The 13,169-nt window shown below is 36.2% G+C and overlaps 1 protein-coding gene across 1 annotated transcript in view; it reads left to right on the top strand.

Moving 5' to 3' along the window:
* The window catches only part of LOC149289611 (teashirt homolog 1-B), a 49,326-nt gene extending 38,556 nt beyond the window's left edge, over positions 1-10,770 (top strand). The window contains exon 2 of the mRNA XM_089490421.1: positions 7,598-10,770. Coding sequence (XP_089346547.1) covers positions 7,598-10,770 — 3,173 coding nt within the window. The remainder of the gene's footprint in view (positions 1-7,597) is intronic.
* The last annotated feature ends 2,399 nt before the right edge of the window (positions 10,771-13,169 follow it).

Raw genomic sequence — 13,169 nt, 5'->3', positions numbered from 1 at the left:
TAGTTTGGGAGTTAATCAGTTAAATGCCAGAGGTAAGTTTCATGGATCAGCTACATCTTTAATACTTTAGAAGTATACATAGTTCGCATTGCAGTATATGCCATGTATATCATAACGAAAGGTACATCACTGCAAAATATGATAGCAATATATAAATAAATAAACCATTCACATACCAAAGAAGCCACGCAATGCAGCTTGTGCCCTTAAATAAATCATCATCATTATATGAGGAAACATATATGATAGACACTTAAGAGAGCAGAAAACCCGATGCAAAGCCTGCATTATAATGTTAGTAAACTTGTACCGTGCTTGTTTGCATAATGCAGACAGTCTTAATGAGTTAGGGTGATTGCCTATGCATTCATCTACAGACCACATCAGTTCTGCTTAGGAGCAAGTATTGGACTCAAGAAAGCAAAAGCACCCAGGCATGCAGCGGCTTGTCCTTTGTCTTAATAGTCTTTTTGTTTAAAGTAGAATTGAAGTCCAGACATATCTGTTATAGGCACATTCTGTATGGTTTACAAGAATGTATTTTCCCTTATTTATTAAAAACAAGATTAATATCTGAAATGTATCTGTTTAACCTTCAAAACTTACTGATCTTTAAGTTATTTGTAAATGCTGACAAATTTTGGGTTACTAAACTATAATACATTTGCAAGCTTTGCTTTGTAAATTATACTTTTGAGTTTTCTACCCACTGGGATTTCCAGGTTCATGATTGCCAACCTAGTCCTGCCTTGCAGACTCTTAGTGTCTCATAGTGTGAACTATAGATTAATAAACAGAACAATTTCACACTAATTTCTAGATTGTACGATTGTGAACATGGCCCACTTTACCTAATGTAACGGTTCATCTTAGTCTGCCAATTCTAGTTTTGTCATACTTGAACGTTTACATTGTAAGGAACGCTGCGTACATTTTTGTAAATATAAGTTAAAAAAATAAAAAGAATACAGTTCTTTTTTTCACCAACAGTAAAAAGCCATTGTGTTCTCAACATATGTGTTCATGCCTTCAAACACAAGTCAACTGAAGCAATAAATCCAGAAAAATAGAGAAGCTTTGGTTTAATATTACATTTAGGGACCATTTTTTATTGTAACTTTCCGTTTGACAGTCATCAATATTTGTTCCATAATGTTTTGCACAGCTGGAGCCTTTTCCTCTTAATGCGTCTCATAATTATATTTTTTGGATTCAGAACAGGACATGCCACACATAAAAACCCAAATTATTATCAAACACACCCTCACTGTGAGGTCCATGAGTAATACAGTGTATAGTAATTTCAAAGGAAACAAAGCCGTTCATATCATACGTTCCAGTTACTCCCACGTTACACCATTTTACATGTAACAAGTAAATCATTACAAAACACTAGCATTTAGCAACCGAGCATTGCTATTCTAAATCCCTACTAATTTCCTAATAGGTAACCTGCCTTAAGGCATCCTTTACAAGCTACAGCAGGGGTGTCCAAGTTTTTTCTGCAGTGAAAATATGGCCTTTAATAAAATATGCAAATTAAAATAAAGTAAATGACACAAAACCTTTACTTTTCCTCTCACTGATTTCTGGGCCTAGAAAGTTTTGTGACTACAAATTCAGGATTCTGGATAAGTTAAAATGAAATAGTTCTATTTATCCTAAATGAAAATTCTGGACCAAAACCGAAAATTCAGGGTTCACCCCCCCACATACTTTTAATAAAAGTAAGTTGCACACCAAAATTGTACAAAAAAACTATATATTATGATTAACAGCAATCTCAGGCATACCCAGATTCCAGTATGTACTGGTTGGCTGGGCATTGTAACAGCAAACAGACTCTTTTCATACCCAGGCAACAAGTAAATGCTGGAACCTGATGATGGGACTGTGATTGTTGTTAGCAGATTGCTGTCAGCAATCACACTCCTATCATGCCAAGTCAGCCAGTACATGCCGGTACAGGGTGGCTGTAAGTGCAGACCCCATACTGCTGGCAGCATCAATACACAAGGGGGGCAGCTAGCCAGGTTTCAGCATGTACTGGCTGACTTAGCATGATAGGAGTGTGATTGCTATATGCAATCACAGTCCCATCATGCCTAGGTTCCAGCACTTACACATCCATGCTATCACACACACACACTCATTCATTCATTCATATACTCATTCATTCATTCACACATTCATTCCCTCACAGGCATACTCATTCAAACAACCTCCCCCCACCTCCTTACCTACTACAGCTCTTGATGCCGCTCACAGACTTCAGCAGGGGTCGCGGCCTCCCTTGTTCTCCCCACAGAGGAGGCAGGACTGGAGCAGAGAATAGACCCTCCCACAAGTAAGCGGCAGGGCTTGTGATGATGTGATCCTGGCTGCCGATCTCGGCATTTGGCCCGTGGGCCGCATGTTGGATGCCCCTGAGCTACAGCATGTAGTAGAAATAATATTTATTGTATGAATTGCTCTAGTTATACTGACATTCTCCAAACAAATCAATAATGCAGGAAAACGTCAACATTTTTAAAAGTTAAGCATTTTTGAAGTTTACGCATTCAAACGTTTACGAAATGAGCAGCCGATCATTGAGATTAGTAAGATGAAGGTTAGTTGACACAACATAGAGTTTTTATGTGCTATTGCAATTATTGTAAAAGGTCATTGTTCTATTTGAAATTATTTGTCTTGTTAAACTTTTTACGTGCCTTCCTATCTGATTGGGATATATCAGGACATGATATCGTTTCTATTGAATCTATTCTATATCTATATCAATTCTATTGAATTGAATCTATAAGAACCAAAAAATGATTATATACATATACATAAGTGAAACCTTTTATCGGACCTCGTTCATACAGTGAGGGTATAGAGTAATGTATGCTGTCCAAGACCTCAAAGGCCCTTCTTTAGAAATAAACAGTAACGACCACAAAGATGCTAGCCTCCAGCTAGAGAAATTAACACGCTGGCTTTGCTGAGAACTAATGATTTTTAAGTCACTAAACACTGATCCTTTTTTACAGAAGGTCACGCAGAAAGTCAAATGTGACCATTCTGAACAGCCTTGACCTGCTATAAACCCGAATATCCCTGCAGAATGTAAACTTTTTTTTTTTGCAATTTTTAAATGGAGTACGGCTACAAGGTCAATGCTTGCTCTGTATTTAAGTATGTTTCTTTTTTTTTTATTTAAGTATTGCTAGGTACTAAAGGTTTAGTGGTGCCATAAATTGTCTTCCTTGCCATTCAAGCCATATAGGTAGGACTTGATGCTGGCCTTCTAGTGACGGAATATAAATCACTCAAGATTAAATTACCAGATAATTTGGAAACTTAACAGTTTGCATTTTACACTTTCAATTGTTTTGCTGACTTGCACTTTTCTGTCCGTGCTCAAATTTATTAACAGTCTTGAAGACATCTATCACCTCTCTCCTTCTTAGCATCCAATGGGCACATTTTCACAGGCAGGAGAGTTGCAACACTGATGCCTGCATTAGCTGCTCCAAAAAGATTGCTATATTTCCATTGACATGCAGTACATTACCATAATTGGCTTTTCTACATGATAGGACAGAGGAAATAATAATGTCATTTTATTTACAGCCAAAGTGTCCTTTTATGAGACTTCTCCAAGTTTCTGCCATGCTGTGTAGGTCAAATGACATCTTTTGATCAGTCCTGTCCAAAGGCATCAAAGCTGAGTGGCATGTAATGGAGACCTAGTGACAAACCAAATCTAGAAAAGAAATAAGTCTGCCACTTTCCCATTAAACAGCCTGCTAAACAGCACAGCTTTCCCGTGTCGGCTATGAAACCATTCTGACCACCTAAATAAGGAGAATGAAAGGAGGCTGAATTGTACATTAGTACTACAAATGACTGTGGTGATTGCTACTATTTCCCTCCTCCAAAATAAAAAGAGGGGGGGAAAAAAATCAGCAAGCAAGCCATGCGAGTTATAGTTAGACAGATCCTCTCCCATTTCATTTACGTTCTGCCACTTGCTGGTTTTCTGATCTGGTTTATTTAGGTTTGACATCAGCCAAATGGTGTAGCAGGATATCTCTGACAGGTATTCTTACAGATTTAACAAGTTGCAGGCCTTCTGTAAAGATAGAGCTGCCACAAAGAGGTTTTTCTTTTACTTTGCGCCGGTTCGGAAATTCAGCACATGGTTTTACTGCACGTAGAAAACTTTTGTGTTCATGTGTGTTAGCAATTTGCTCTTTTCAGTAGGCGTTTTATAAAGGATAGAGCAAATTTGTGTTTTCGCTGCTGCTGGAAAAAAAATAAGGCTTTTTTTTGTGAAGTAGTTACGTGCTGTGTGGCTTAAGAAATACACTTTATTCGAGCTAACGTTCTTATTCAACTGTGAAAGACACAAAGAGGATTGGAATGTGCGATGATCTATTGAGCATTAGAAATGCAACTTAACTTAGATATTTTTTTTCCTTTTCCCCACAAATATTCCGTTTTTGTATTAAATTATTTTTCCGCCTGAAACCACAGTGTTAAGACAATAGCATAATTTAAAAATATATAATGTAAGTTACTAAAAGTTTTTTTGTATCCTACACCGTCTCATTACTGGCACATTGATGCATATTTAATGTAAAGTGTGAATCAAAATAATTTTAGAATTTTTAATAGAACCTTTGATGCACCCCATTGCGATAACGATAACATCTATTTTATGTAGTTGTTAATCAGAGAGCCTTATACTTAATTTGCTTAATATGCTTAAAAGTTGTACATATGTATTTTTGTTTTCGTTTAACCCTTCTGTGGATGCTGGAGTGGATTAACATTTGAAGAAATGTGTATATATGTATGTTTAAGTCTGTTCTATACTTGGAGTATAGATCAAAACAACAAATTAATTGAATTATTTATTTTACACTCTCCATAAAAAAAGGATATTTTATTATTCGTTTTCCCAATAGAAAAAAACTAACATCCCCTTGCATACTGAATTCATTTTCTGAGAGCCTAAGGCTAATCGGCCTTCCAGTCTTTGTCAGCCTGATCACTGCTGCTCTCAATATTGCAGGAAACCCAACTTCCACCAAAGTGTCACATGTCTAGGTGAGCCGTGCCAGCCCCTATCTAAAGTGACAACCATCTTTGAGTACCAGTTTCTTCAATGACTTGTGTTTCATCAAACATAGTAGAAAAATAACATTTTCGACAAGCTGACTTTTTCAAATTCCCCTCTTTGTTCTTTCTTAACCGTTTTTGCTTTTAAGGTTTTCCACTCGAAAATTGGTAGCATTTTAACATGCAGTGAATTCAATATTGTACACTACGTTATACCAAGAAGCAGAGAAATACAATTAGCATTTCTTGCTTATGTTTAAGACATATACATCATAAATAACGTATGTAGAGTAGAACATGTAAACTTGCTAGGCAATGATAGAATTTTGCATCTTTAAATAGACAAATCCACATAGATCATTTTATTTAAAAATGGATAATTGAAGGAGAAAAAGTCTTCCTGAAGGCATAACATGAAACTTTGCTGTTTTCTTTGATTTTTTTTTTCTTTTAAAATGTGTCTGTTTTTATTGTGCTTTATCAGAAAATTGAAGAATGAAAAAAATGCATTTGAAAGCTGTCTCTGTGCACCACAAATATTCATATTTTTCATTGTGTCTACTTAAATTATTTTGCACAGCATTTAATGTTATCCAGAGAAGACAGCACATCTGTTTCATCAGAGTGAAAAGACAGTGCCATCCAGACGGCAATCCATGCTGGCAACTAACCGCGGCATTTAAATGCACACTGCACGCGTGTTTGTTCTCTAAAACATGAAAATAGATTTCGGTTGATTTCAGTTCCTACTATAATGTTAACATTTTTTATTCATTATTTTTTTTTTGGTTGAGATAGTTCAATATTTAAAACATGTTACCATTATTTTTCTTGGTTGAGATAGTACAATATTTAAAACATGTTACCATAATTTGTTACCTGCGTATATAGGTAATAGTTTAAATATTAATGTGGTACTGTTTTGGCAAAGGCCATCAATCGATATGTCTATGTAGGCTCCAATCTCAATTTAGATATTCCCTAATTGTGACGTAACCAATTACAACAATAATATAAAAATGACCATTGCCCTGAAAACCTACTGTGTCTGTGGACCTCAAATATCAAAACTTTTTCCTTACGGCCATACCTGGGAATAGCATCCTGCTTATCAAAAATTGGACTACACACACACACACACACACACAAATTCTTACGTGATTTCTTACATTTTCATTCTTACGTCATTTCCTTTAAAAACCCATCCTGTTCAAATATGCAAAAAGGCTAAAAAATTTGTACCTATAATTCTTCACATTTCTTGCTGGTTTTCTTATTTCTAAACTACATTCATGTCCAATGAACCCAACATGTTTTTGAAAAAAACTTTTTATTAACTATTATCTATGTTTTTGGGGGGGGGGACTGGACCATGAGAGTATCGGAATTCCATGCTCTTAGGATGCCCAAATCACAATGTGTTACATACATCTGTGTGGTGTAGGGGGTTAATATGAGCAGCTATGAATATTTCCAAGCAGTTCGTCTTAACAGAATAGAATTGCCCTTGTGTGCCTAATGCATCTTCAATTAAATCAATTGCTAACATTAATTTTGTTTTCAGGGTTGACATTATTTTGTTTGTTATGGCTGATGTGTTGCAGAGACTTGTAAACTGAGGTGCCTACATGTCTGCGGTCTTATATGGGGATGCATATACGTGTGTTCAGCAAATATGTTGGTTTATACATATGTTTTCCCTTTTAAATCACTTTCAGGGCGTACTTTTGGAGACAAAAGAGCGTATTATATCTTCATGTTATATTTTAGAATAGAGCAGAGCTAGAGAAATCCCAGGCCCCTGGTTGCCTCCTGGGGAACAAGGTTTCACCTGCTGGACAAACTGATTGTATACGGGGCTGATTGGTACGTCCAGAGCTTACTGTGTACAGAGTCGGCTTTTCTATATGCGGCAAAGAGTTGGTAGCTCAACAGGGGCACGTGATGACCCCACAGTACTAGAGTGGCAGCTCCTGTCTTCCATATGTGGAGCAAAGCTGTTATATGTGTTTTTGTCATATATGTTTCCATTTACTACTTGTGTAATACGCAAGTTATATGTCCAAAACACATGGGATTTCTATGTATTAAGATCTTTGCAATTAACATTGTTATGTTCTTTACTAATAATGTAATGTAATGTACAAATATGACATTCAAAAAATAAGATGTATTAGTTGCTGAAAAATAAAATAATATAATGAAAAAAATGTTATAGTAAAACTACAACATTTTATGTTAATACAGTTTACAAAATCTTATTTAATTTCTCATGGCTTTTGTCATATAGTGTATTTTGAGACATTCAGCAATACTACATAATCTAATTAATAAACATAGCTATTATCACAAATCTCTTTTTACTCTTTTCTTTGAATTTTTAGGCAGAAAAAATTTTAGTATCAATTTTGATATGAAAGCCTGATTTTACAAATTAAAATCGCATGGGTTTTCTGCTTTCTGACATGTATTTTTTTTTCTGTTGCAGCATACGTTCCTGCAGAGGAGTTAAAGGAGACCGAAATCGATGAAGATAATGTAGAAGATGATGGACTTTCCCTAGACGTCCAAGACAGTGACTATTTATACGGAGAGGAACCAGAAGTCAAAGAAAATCAGAGTTACCAAAACTCTCCAGGCAGTAGCGCAACCAACCACGATGCAGGCTACGGTTCACCGTTTAGCGAGACTAGCGATCAGCTAGCTGATTTCAAAAGTACTTCCTCTAAGGATGGTCAAGAGAAAGAAGATGTCCAGAATTCTAATGCATCTTACCCTACAGACAGTCTGGCACAAATCAAAGCTGTGTATACAAATCTGCTATCGGAGTGCTCCTGGTCTACGCTAGCATTAGATTTAAAAAAGTCGAGTCCAACTCTGGGTACCAATAAGAGCAGCCCGAGCGATGACACAGAAGCGAAATCTAACCATGTTACGCCGACCACTGCCACAAGCAGCTGCAGTACCAATACAAGTACAAGCATTAATGTTAGTACAAGTAATAGTACTACCAGTAGCAACAGTTCTTCTGGATATGACTGGCACCAGGCGGCTTTGGCAAAAACATTGCAGCAAACATCCTATGGACTACTGCCTGAGCCTAGCTTATTCAGCACAGTGCAACTTTATCGGCAAAACAATAAACTGTATGGGTCTGTTTTTACAGGTGCCAGTAAGTTTCGATGCAAAGATTGCAGTGCAGCCTACGACACATTGGTGGAGCTTACTGTACACATGAATGAGACCGGACATTATCGGGATGATAATAGAGATCGGGAAGCTGAAAAAACAAGGCGTTGGTCCAAACCCAGAAAAAGATCTCTAATGGAAATGGAAGGAAAAGAAGATGCCCAGAAAGTTTTGAAGTGCATGTACTGTGGACATTCATTTGAATCTTTACAGGATCTGAGTGTACATATGATCAAAACGAAGCATTACCAAAAAGTGCCTCTGAAAGAGCCAGTACCAGCCATCACAAAGTTAATTCCTTCAACAAAAAAACGAGCACTTCAGGACATAGCGTCACCTGACTCCCCTGAGCAAGCAGGGATTTCCCCGGGGGCATCGGCAAGTGATGGAGCAAAAGACTCTAAAGCTACCAATCCATATGTGACCCCTAATAATCGATATGGCTACCAAAACGGTGCTAGTTACACATGGCAATTTGAAGCTCGGAAGGCTCAGATTTTAAAGTGCATGGAGTGTGGAAGTTCTCATGACACGTTACAGCAACTTACCGCTCACATGATGGTCACTGGGCACTTCTTAAAGGTGACAAACTCTGCTTCAAAGAAAGGCAAACAACTAGTAATGGATGCAGTGGTAGAAGAAAAAATACAGTCAATACCTTTGCCTCCAACTACACATGCAAGGCTACCGGCATCCTATATAAAGAAGCAACCTGATTCCCCAACAGGATCCATACATTCCGAAGAGAGAAAAGATCCAGAAAAGGAGAAACTAGACAATATTGAGCCAGAAAAGAAAATCAAGGAAGAAAGTGAAGACTCTGATAAGGTAGATACTGCTACATTGTATCAATATCTCCGAGAGGAGGATTTAGATGATAGTCCTAAAGGTGGATTGGACATTTTAAAATCACTTGAAAACACTGTTTCCTCTGCAATTAGCAAGGCTCAGAATGGAGCGCCATCGTGGGGTGGGTACCCTAGTATCCATGCTGCTTATCAGTTGCCAGGTACAGTAAAAACAATGCAGCCCACAGTGCAGAGCGTTCAAATGCAACCATCTTATGCCAGCAGTGTGAAGTCACTGTCATCTGATCATAATGCTCTAATCCATTCTCCTGGAAGCTTAACTCCTCCGCCACATAAGAGCAATGTCTCGGCAATGGAAGAGCTGGTGGAGAAGGTGACAGGTAAAATCAGTGTGAAGAAAGAAGAAAAAACGATCGAGAAAGAACCGGTAAAGCCGTTATCTCCAGCTGCTAAGGAAAATAAAGACATCCTTAAACCAGAGGAGGCAAACAGTAAAGTTGTAAAGAAAAGCTCAGAGTCTGAAATTCAAAAGACGAAAAAGGAGACCCAAGTGGAATGCCATACTCCAAATGGTACGGAGCCTCTTAAAGCAAAAGTAACAAACGGCTGCAACAGTCTAGGGATTATCACAGACCATTCACCCGAGTCATCATTTATTAATCCACTTAGTGCATTGCAATCTATAATGAATACCCATTTAGGCAAAGTGTCAAAACCAGTAAGCCCCTCTTTGGATCCACTAGCTATGCTGTACAAAATTAGCAATAGCATGTTAGATAAACCAGTTTACCCTACCACACCAGTGAAGCAAGTGGAGTCTATTGAGAGATATTATTATGAAGATAGTGACCAGCCTATTGATTTGACAAAATCCAAAAATAAACCACTTGTGGCAAGTATGACAGACCCTGTCTCATCACCTCTGAGAGAAAGTGCTCTCATGGATATTTCTGACATGGTGAAGAACCTCACTGGACGCCTAACCCCCAAATCTTCTACTCCATCTACTGTATCGGAAAAGTCAGATGCAGATGCCAGCAGTTTTGAAGAAGCTCTGGATGAGTTGTCACCTGTGCATAAAAGAAAAGGCCGGCAATCTAACTGGAATCCTCAACATCTTCTTATTCTCCAAGCCCAGTTTGCTTCTAGTTTACGGGAGACAGCTGAAGGCAAATATGTCATGTCAGACCTAGGTCCCCAAGAACGGGTACACATCTCTAAATTTACTGGCCTTTCCATGACTACAATAAGCCACTGGTTGGCTAATGTAAAATATCAGTTAAGGAGGACAGGGGGAACTAAGTTTTTAAAGAATTTAGATACAGGACATCCTGTGTTTTTTTGCAATGACTGTGCCTCTCAATTCCGGACTGCTTCAACATACATAAGTCATTTAGAGACACATCTAGGCTTTAGCTTAAAAGATCTTTCAAAGCTTTCTCTTAATCAGATTCAAGAACATCAGAATGTTTCAAAAGTCATCACCAACAAGGCTTTAAGCACCATTGGACTTATTGAGGAGGACTCAGGCTCCACATTCCAGTGTAAGCTGTGCAACCGAACTTTTGCAAGCAAACACGCAGTGAAACTGCACCTTAGCAAAACACATGGAAAGTCCCCAGAGGACCATGTGATATATGTAACTGAATTGGAAAAACAATAACGTTCAGTTATGCAGCCAGGTATGCAAGTGACCACAGGAACATTGCACTAAACGTATTCATAATTCTGCACTAGGCCTGACCTGAGCCTCTGAAATCAGTCTTATTTTTTTTTTATTTTTTTTTGCTGAACTGCCTATCTGATTTTTTTTTACACATATTTTATATTTATATTTATATGCTCTTTGTCTGATTTGTGCATGTTTTAAATTGTGAGTCAATGTCTGACCTTTTTCATTTTTAACATCTGTTCTTGATGTTAAGCTATCTTTTTGTAGAATGTAGTGGGAGACACTATTGAGAGACATTAATTTAGCCACAAAGAAACACAAAGAACAAAAGAACATCCCTAAAATTATCATGTTGCCATATTAACAGTAGAGGTCAGAAAATCTTGTGGTGTCAATTTAACCCTTTGAGCACTGCCATAGCATTTCTGTGCCTTTTGAATCAAAAAGACATGAGAACATATTTAATTCATAGCACCTAATCTTTTAGAAAATAAATTATATTGATATCTGCTGTGATTTTTCTTTTTTCTTTCTATTTTTAAAGTGAAACTTAAATGCAACGGTATGCATGCAGCTCTGAAGGGAGGAAAGCTATTTAAGTACTCCTAGGGTTAGAATACCACATATCTAAAAGAAATATAAAATATATATATGTATATATATTTACACACACACACTTATATATATATATATATGTATATATATATATATGTTTGTATATATATGTGTATATATATATATATATAATGAAAAGTAAAGAAAGATATTGTACTTCAACGTACAGTAAAAAAAAACAAACATCTGAATGCTAAATGGTTTCATTCAGGCAAAAAAAGTATGCAAAACTGTTATAAAATGTGTATAAAATGTTTAATTTCTGTGAAATACATATCCAGTTTCTAGTTATTTGCAAAAATAAGCTTTGGTACAAGTTTAACTTCCTACAGTGTGCTGCATTTATAACACTCCTTTGCTACTAGCAGGTTATCTATACATTTCATTGTCAGCCTTTTCCGGCTTACAAAACAAATAAAATCATTCTGGGGCGAATATTGACTTCTGTTCCTTGTAAATAGTAGATGTTAACTTAACAGTACATGTTAATTATCTTAAAAATTTAAACAGTTTTTGCTTCCTTTGTACCTTACGGCTTTATGCTTTCACTTTGAACTTTTTTATATTGTCATTTTATATTTGATTATTGTGTATATAAAATGTAAAAAATCACATCTTTTTTTTTTTTTTTTTTGGAAATAAAAATAAGTTCCTCCAGATTGACTTTAACAGAGAAATTTTACCGGAGCCTACATCTTTTTTTAACGATGCACGTACAAAAGAAACTGACAAAAAAAAGAAAAATACAAAATAAAGCAATGCACTATGAATTATACATTTTGATGTTCTATCATTAATATTGTACAGTACATTTTGGTTCACACAATTAAATCCACTGTTTTCTCAAGTGTAAAATAAACCCACATGCAGTCCTTGATTTACATACATTGTCATGTCGTCCTTATTGTGCTTTTCAGGTGTTATTTCAAAAGTAAGACGTATTGCTTATGCAATCAACCAAGATAATTCTATTGAAAATCATCTATTCATGATCTTTATCCTGACATATTTCATTCAGGCTATATCCATTAACATGTTACAAGTAAGTCATAATAGTTTCAAATAGTGACGGAGTCACTGCCGCATTAACAATTAATGACGGGCATTCTGTGTATACTTTTCTGTCTCACTTGAATGAGGGAGGTGTCTTCGGGCCTGACATACCATTTTGTGTAATCATTGTGTTCTATGATAATATTGGTTCCCCATTTTATATCTTACGGCTTTTTTTTTTTAAATAGGTCTGGACATTTTTTTAAATTATTGTGCTTAATACAGTTAAAAAAAAAATGCATGTCCAATTGTTTTTTGTGAATATCTGTTCCTCATTTAAAAAAAAAAACAGGTTCTCACATTTTAATTAACCTACTGGCATCCCTTTTCGACTCATCAAATTTAGGAAGTGTGCAAATTGCTAAATTCAGTTAGCGCATCTATGTTTATTTCTTGTTTACTTTATTAAAAGGAGAAATTCAGGTTTTAAAATAGGAAAATCATCAGCCAGAACTGAATAAATATTATGATATCATGATATGCAGTATATCACTAAATGTACTTCAGAATTACCTTTCAATGGTGAAAATAACTATTATTAACTGGTTTTAAGGTGCTACATTACCTGAGATGAAGGTCATTTACATACACATAACAATGTATAGAATACAGACATAATCTACACATTTTACATATTTTTTTAAATTGCATTTCACTCAACCATAGTTCAACTAAGTCTTTGCAAGTAGATGTAAATTCCCCCAAACTCTTCAAATTTTGTC

This window comes from Sceloporus occidentalis, unplaced genomic scaffold (genome assembly GCF_023333645.1).
Source record: "Sceloporus occidentalis isolate IW3139 unplaced genomic scaffold, rSceOcc1.0.p SCAF_44, whole genome shotgun sequence".
Taxonomy (NCBI): domain Eukaryota; kingdom Metazoa; phylum Chordata; class Lepidosauria; order Squamata; family Phrynosomatidae; genus Sceloporus; species Sceloporus occidentalis.
The sequence above is the reverse complement of the archived record's forward strand: the minus strand, read 5'-3'. Positions and strand labels throughout refer to the sequence as shown.